The sequence below is a fragment of the Gastrolobium bilobum genome, unplaced genomic scaffold (genome assembly GCF_033153095.1).
Source record: "Gastrolobium bilobum isolate Gb01-03AN ecotype WA unplaced genomic scaffold, APGP_CSIRO_Gbil_v1 utg15469, whole genome shotgun sequence".
Classification (NCBI taxonomy): Eukaryota; Viridiplantae; Streptophyta; class Magnoliopsida; order Fabales; family Fabaceae; genus Gastrolobium; species Gastrolobium bilobum.
Genome location: NW_026899354.1, coordinates 34,310 through 42,442, shown reverse-complemented (window position 1 = coordinate 42,442; position 8,133 = coordinate 34,310). Strand labels below are relative to the sequence as shown.

Below are 8,133 nucleotides of genomic sequence, written 5' to 3'. Positions count from 1 at the left end.
TATTAATGCTTTTGTATTTCAAAAAAAAAAAGAATTACAAAGTCAATATATACAAAAGATGTTATTTGCATAAAAATCATGAAATAAATTTTAGGATTTTCAAAAAACCAAAAACTGATCCAATCCAAACCCAAAAAAATTGGATTGGATCGGATCGAATTTGAAAAAAAATCCAAACTGAATGGATGATTATATGATCAAATCGAACGGATTCGATCGGATCGGATGATTTTTGCTTCCAAAACCGATCTAATCCAGACCGCGAACACCCCTAATAATCATCAAAAGATAAATAAAGAAAACACGAAATAATAGGATACACCTATAATAACTCATACTTTATATTTTAATTTTTTAACTTAATAATAATAATAATATTAAAATTTATAATATTTTAGGGGTTTAGCGTAGAACCTATTAGAATTCTAATAATAGCAATTATGGATGCAATGGAAATTTGAGATGCTAGTCTCAAGCTAAAATTGTGAACAAATTAAATTGATAGCGGCGTAACGGAGCTTTTTGACCCTTATAACCCTTTATTAATAATTAATTATCAAATTGACCTTCATTATAAATTATTTCAAAAATTTAATCTCCCAAAAAATATAACACCAATATGTCCCTGTTTGAGCGTTACCATTAAACCTACTCCGATACACCCCTCTCTATCTGGATATATTTTGAAATTTTATGCCTACCCGAGTAGAGAGGGGGATACCCGAGTATATTTCTTGAATCTGAAAAAATATTTGAATTATTTACCCGAATAGGGAGGGGGCTACCCGAATAAATAATCATAGCTGATATATGGCGCGGTGTAACTCGTAAGGGGATTTAAATTTAAGGGAGGTTTTCTTGTTTGTGATAAGTATGTGTTCTGTATATCATCCACTGTGCTTGACTTCAAATGTTGAGCATATAAATCTGTAGATACTGCTCTTTTCATATAGCTGAAGCAAGAGATTTAATTGTGATCTTCTTCGTTTTATCCTTTTCTTTCTCTACCCTAGAACCAGCAACAACTATTATTCGTTAGATATAAACCCCCATATCCCCAGAAATCAACAACAAACAATCGCATTTTAATAGAACGAATCCAACACAGAGCTTCTTCCAAAGTAAGGTTTGAAATTAAGAATTAATAACGTAAGCACATAAAAGAGCCAAAGACATTACAGCTGACGACCAAACAATTTAGAAACTTGGTTCTGGCACTGCCTTAACTTTGAGTTGAGGACCAAGCCAAACGAAATGAACTAGTGTATCAGCTAAGCTTCTAAAGCAAAAAATAATAAATATATAATATGCAATTCACAAGAATGGGTGGAAGGAGTGATAAATAATTCAAACATTTTTTAGATTCAAGAAATATACTCGGTTACCCTCTCCCTACCTGGGTAGACATAAAATTTCAAAATATACCCGGATAGGGAGGGGTGTACCCAGGTTGACTTCATGGTCAACGGGTCAAATATAGACAGATTGATATTAAGTTTTCTGAAGTGGTTAAATTTTTGAAATAAAATAGGGTCAATTTGATAATTAATTATTAAAAAAAGGTTTTATTGATTAAATTCACTGAAAAGAGCAATCATAAGTGTTCACTCCTGAGCTAATTATTTAAATATGATACATATTTGTAAAAAAAAAAAAAAAAAAAAATAAAGAGAAAGAGAAAAACGTGCACATCATTTTATTAATTAAAGAGAAATCATTAGAGGAGATTCAAGGCATTATTGAGAAGGTAGGCAACCAACTTGGGACAGCAAAGACTGTTTCTTAGACTAAAACACATTATCACCTTCTAATAAATAAAGGATCTATTAATATCATGTCATATAAGATAATTATCTCATGCAACAGAGATAAGATAGTGGGGTCCATCACTTTTTAAAAAAAATAGTGAATTTACTATTTTGTAACCTGAGATAATTATTTTACATAAATAAATAAATAAATAAAACACATTGTCACCAAATCATAAGGTAGATTATTCAACTTGAGACCCTATACACCTCAAACTTCACACATGGATACCCTGAACACACTTTATGACGATCACTAATTGTCGTCTTCGCGGCTACATTTCTGAAGCATCTCTACAACTTGACTCATGGTGGGCCTCTTGTCCCTCTCTTCCTCCACACATTGCAGAGCCACTCTGGCCAAAGCTTCCATCTTACTTTCCTCATAACCTCCTCTTATGGTGCGGTCTAAGATTTCATCAACCCACGAAGAACCATTATTCTGTTTCTCTCTCAGCCACGCGACCAGGCTAAGATGCTGCTTCTGTACTCCACTAGTGGCATAAATATCCATTGTTGCACTCATTCCTGTGATCATTTCCAAGATAACAATTCCATAGCTATACACATCAACTTTGGAGGTGATTGGTTGATTAAAAACCCACTCAGGAGCCATGTAACCTCTGGTTCCTCGTATCCTTGAAAAACTAGAGTATTTAGTATCATTTCTGCTCCGCAGCTTTGACAGCCCAAAATCTGCAACCTTTGGATGATAATTAGAATCAAGAAGTATGTTGTGGGGCTTTACATCGCAGTGCAGAATCCACTCCAAGCACTCCTCATGGATATAAGCAAGACCTTTCGCCGTGCCTAAGGCTATGTCAAACCTTTTTGTCCAATCCAATCGATTAGATTTGATATTTTCAGCTAGAGATCCATGCTCCAAGTACTCGTACACAAGTAGCCTGTGTTTTCCATCAGCACAATATCCCCACATCTCAATCAAGTTCATGTGGTTAAGCCTTCCGATGATGCTTACTTCCGCGAGGAAATCTTCTTCTCCTTGATTAGCTTCCTTCAGTCTCTTTATTGCTGCAACACGTTCATCCCACAATACACCTTTGTATACAGTCCCTCCTCCACCCCTCCCGATCTCTTCACTAAAACCTTTGGTGGCATGTTTCAGCTCCGAATAACTGAATTTTCTAAAACCAGTTAAAGCCAGATCATAAACTCGTGCATCTGAACCAAAGTATTGTTGCCTGGTTCTTCCCAAAAAATACCAAACCAGAAATATGCACAAAATTTCAAGTCCCCCAACTCCTGCTGCAAACCAGACCATGAACTTAACATATCTGTTTCCATGGCCTTTGTCATATGCTCTTTCGAGTTGTGTTACTTTTGAATTCGGGGAACAAGAAAGACTGTACTCATCTATGGACTCGTCATGAGAATACGAACTGTTCGCTGGCAGTTTCAGGTACAGATAAGCCCTATAATATGGTGTACGATACGCATTCTGCAACTGCAACTTCGGGTAGCAGGTATAAGTGCCAAGAGCATTAAGTTCATTGCTATACTGGATGCCTTTACAGCCGCACAATTGCAAGCATAGCTCCTTACACTGATCGAGCGTGTAATTTGCCATGATCCCGTAGTCATAGCCATATAACTCCACGTTGCTTATAACTAAAAAGCTAGACTCGGTTTTGTTGCAAGATAAAGAGAATTTTGGCACACACCCATATGCCCAATCGCCATCATTCTTCATCTTATAGCCTGGAAGACAAGTGCATTTGATACCAGAATTAGTACTATAAGAGCACAAACTGTTAGGGCCACAAATGCCATGAATCCTGCATGGCCTTGATTTGGCTTGCCATGTAATAGTCCATTTGTGTCCTCCGTGTCTCCGACTGTAAGCACGGATATTTCCATCATAATCAACAGTGACTCTTCTTTGCATCACGGTCCCATAATCAGATGTCATAAAAGTGAAATCATCTGATGAACTAAAATTGCCAAGGCTATCCATCGCTGCAACTCTACTGTTGTTGTAACCAGCCCTATTAGCCTGCCAAGCGAGCAGCCAAGGATCTGGCCAGTAAAGGCCTGAAGCTTCAGGACCATCATAGAGAAGACGAAGAATATTATCACTGTCGAAAAACAGTGAATAGAAACCCGAGGACTTGTTAGTCTCACTTCTTGAAGAGACTAGTTTTGCATATCTGGTGAACACTTGTTGTGGAACAAGTGTATCTGTAGGGAAATCAAAGCTTTGCCACAGGATGACACCCTCCCCCACACGCAGAACAAGGTTACCAACATCGTTAAGAGACAGATGTACGGGGGACAATGAAACAGTATTTGTGGACCAAACGAGGGATCCATCTGCATCCGTTAAGGCAAGATTACCTTTGTCAAGTAGGGAAAGCTTTGAGCGCATCCCGTTGACTGCCTGGTCACGGTTTGCCATCCATACCACCGTAGCGTTTTGGGTTTGGCCATTGGATTCGGAAAACCAAATGGCAAAGGAATAGGCATTGTCACCAACAGCATAGAAGCCAGCAGAGAACATGCCATTTGGTGAGAGCATGACATCTTCTGGTTTCTCCACTGAGAGGAATGAACCTTGACTGATAGTATCCACTGCTGAAGATGAAAGCTGTAGACACAAAACAAAATGGAAGAGGAACAACCATAAGGTCGATATAATACCCATGGAATCTAATCTCCCAAAATGCAATTTCTATTTGTGCAAAGCTAGCAGGATCCCACATGTTACTAGCACTGATCAACATCCGTATAAATACTGTACAAAAGTCTACTTTGAATTGAAATAGCCGCCAGATTCAAGTTGCATTTTGTTTGAATTACTATTCATCCATTGACCATTTATCTAGCTATATATATAAATTCAAGTGACAAGGATAGTTTGTTTGAAGGATTTTTTTTTGACATGGACTTTGTTTTATAGATTATCATCTCCAATAATTATCTTTGATATTCGAAGAAATCCTCTCTCTCTTTTTTTTTCTTTCTAAAATAGGATCGATGGCTATTCTTAATTACAATGAACAAACCTAATGGAAATTATCTTAGGAATTGATAAAAGAATTACATTGTCATTCCTTTTTTTTTTTTTTTTATATATAATAAATCCTCAACAACTATCTTGTCTATATGCATAACCTGAAAATCAATATAATATTTATAATACTGTATATGAGAAAAATAAAAAAGTATGATTTTATGAATTTAGAACTGATAAATTAAACGAGTATAATTTTGACAACTTTTTAAATCTTTTTTTAGGCGGACAAATTTTTTATTGGATATAATACATTCTCAACAACTGATTGTTGGTCAATACCTGTTGTCCTGTTCTACTTTCATGTTAGGCACGTTGACATTATTAATTCAACAATAAACTCTTAAATTTGTTTTCTAAATATTAACATACTGTCACATTAATATTTTAAAACATTTTTACGACTAAATTGGTGCTTTAAAATATAAAATATCACTATATTCATATTTGTAAAACTGTAAAAGACTAAAATTATGGCATAAAAAAACAAATTTAGTTAACGTTTTGTATCGTTGAAAAACTAATCTAGTGAACGTCATAATTTTTTAAGAATTAATGAAGAATTTACTCTCTTTTTTTTTTTTTTGGATAACAATGAAGAATTTACTCTTAATTCAACAAAAAGTATCAAAGTCTGATTTTATCGATTAAATTCAGATAGTGAAGATAATAGTACATGAAATTGAATTGTATACACATAAAAATATCATCATGTTAAACTCTTTATTATTTCTCTCATTTATCTTTTTTTTTTTGGTAGGATCATACTATTGTTTTCTTTTTTTGAAACATATTATTGCTTTTTATGTATACCACCACCCATATTCAAGTCAAAAATTAGGGAATTCTACTATTCTAGAATATTTCCGAGGCAGAAATACTTAATCGCAAGGCAATATATAAAATACTGAATTATTGCATTAATAATTATGCAAATAAATGATTGTAATATAAGTAATGTTGACTATCGTATTAATAATTGTGTAAATTAATGGATGTGATTAATGTGGCAGTTGACGATCTAATTTCCCAACTGTAAGAGTGAGCCTTGTATGCAAGGGTAGCTTTGGAAATATAAATTTGTTCACTCGAGAAGATTCTTCTCCCCACAATATCTTTTTAAAACAATAACGACAGCAATAATTAAACTATTTTAAAAATAATGATAGCTCAGTTGATATATGAGAATTGAACAGGTGAAGATAAAAATATGTATTTGATCCTTTTGAGTATTATTTTTAAAAAAAATTTAAAGTCTTAATCCTAAATTTTCCTTAAATAAAATTATCTTTTGTGAAAAATACTTATAATTTATTTAAATAAATAATAAAATCGCTTTTGCGCAGCCTCTAGGAACAACGATCATTTTGAAATATTTTGGTAAAATTTTTATTCAAATCTCATATTTTTTAAATTTTTTTATCAAAATATCACGTCAAAAGATCCGTTGGAGATTCATCGGGTCTTGTTTGATCACGTGTCATGGTGGTAAAAACCCGTCAAATGCAAAAGGTCTTTTGTCTCGCTGTTGGGTCTAACTAATTTTGAACTGTTGTGTGACTTGGGTTTATGTAAAAAAAATTCAAGTTTGGTTTGAACTTTTAGCTTCTATAAATTTTAAGGGTTCATTTAATTTTATGTTACATGAGAGATCTTCTCTTATATTGTAAAAATACATATAGTGGAGTTCGTCATTTAAAGAAAAAAGAAAAAGAAAAAAGAAGTGTCACGATTTTCGATGAGTGTGTAGGAGATAAAACTACTCTTATATTGCATAAGAGTAGTTTTTCCCTAAATTTAATTAACAAGTCTAGTCTGAATTATATTTAAAAAATAAAATTTTTGACCTAAATTGGTTAGTCTATTTAAGTTAAGTGTAAAAAATTACTTGAACCCAAAATCTTAAGGTGTTAGGTGAGGGCCTTTTTAATAATTTATACGATTTTTTATTTACTTTCTTTTATGCTTTTTATTTAATTCCACAAGTGAGGGTGGTGAGAATCAAACTCGTGACCTTATGGTTACTGAAGCTTTGATACCATATAAAGATCCACTTCAACCCAAAACTTTAAGGTGTTAGGTGAGAGCCTTTTTAATGATTTATATTATTCTCTAACATTATTAAATATTAAATAATTAAAATAATATTATTTTATTATTTAATATTATTAAAATAATATTTTATTTTATTTTATTTAAAGTAAATAATATAATATAGATTGACTAGGTTATAGACTTGTAGGCCTTACATGTAAAAAAAAACTTATAATGCTTTATAAATAATTTTTTTAAAAATTTAAGTTTGTTCTATTTGATTATTTATAATAAGTTAAATCTGACATAATATAGATAAAGCAATAAGCTCTATAGGTTGACCTGACCCATTTATATCTCTACTCTAATTGCAGAATCACCGGGTTGCGCCACGTGATCGATATGATAATATTAGATTTACTATTGAGTACGTAGCAAAGTGTAAAGCACTGGGAAACACTATAAATTTGAAAAATAATACACATTAATTATGTATTAATTAATTGCAAGGAATAAAGTCAATTTCAGTTATTGCCAAAGATAATATTCCAAGAAAGTAGCAATTGATGGTTGATGAAACTTTGCAATTCTTATTTAAAATGAAAGGTTAAAAATTATGAAGCTATAAATAAATAACTTTCTGCTTAAATCTCAAATAATTGTAAATATTAGTATCTTGTCGTTTTACTTACAAACACGAATGACTAGAAAAAGACAAGGGTAATATAAAAAGAAAAGTAAATACTTTTTTGGGTTCCTAACAAAAAATATGGTCCCTACTTTAGTTCCTTGTAAAAAAAAATTAGTCAGTTGGTCGCTAATAAATTTAAAGTGGACTAGTCCTTTTGAGGGACTAATATGAGTCTTTTTTGAAATTGTGAGGAACCATGATTTCAACTAAATGGGTCCACTTTGAATTTGTTAGGGACCAACTGACTAATTTTTTTTTGTAAAAGACTAAAGTGAGAACCGTATTTTTTGTTAGGGACCGAAAATGATATTTACTCTAAAAAAAAAAAACAGAAATAACTTTTGTATTGAATTTATGGGAAGATGGAGAGTTTTATTTAAGAATTATTTTATATTTTTTCTTCCTTTCAACATGACACGTGTGAGCATTAATTATTCAAGAATTAAAAATATGGCAAAAAACAGAAAATAAAAAAGCTAAATTTTTATAGTTTAGATTAAGACTAATAATTTTATATTTTATTCAATAAATTTAATTTTTTTCTTTAACATATATCATGTAATTTAGAA

General features: G+C 32.3%; 1 protein-coding gene across 1 annotated transcript; it reads right to left on the bottom strand.

The window, feature by feature from the left end:
- Positions 1–2,064: 2,064 nt before the first annotated feature.
- Positions 2,065–4,404, bottom strand: LOC133289809 (putative receptor protein kinase ZmPK1). The gene has a single exon (XM_061487812.1). It carries the CDS (start codon positions 4,342–4,344, stop codon positions 2,065–2,067), a length of 2,280 nt encoding a protein of 759 aa, XP_061343796.1. The 5' UTR covers positions 4,345–4,404.
- Positions 4,405–8,133: the final 3,729 nt, after the last annotated feature.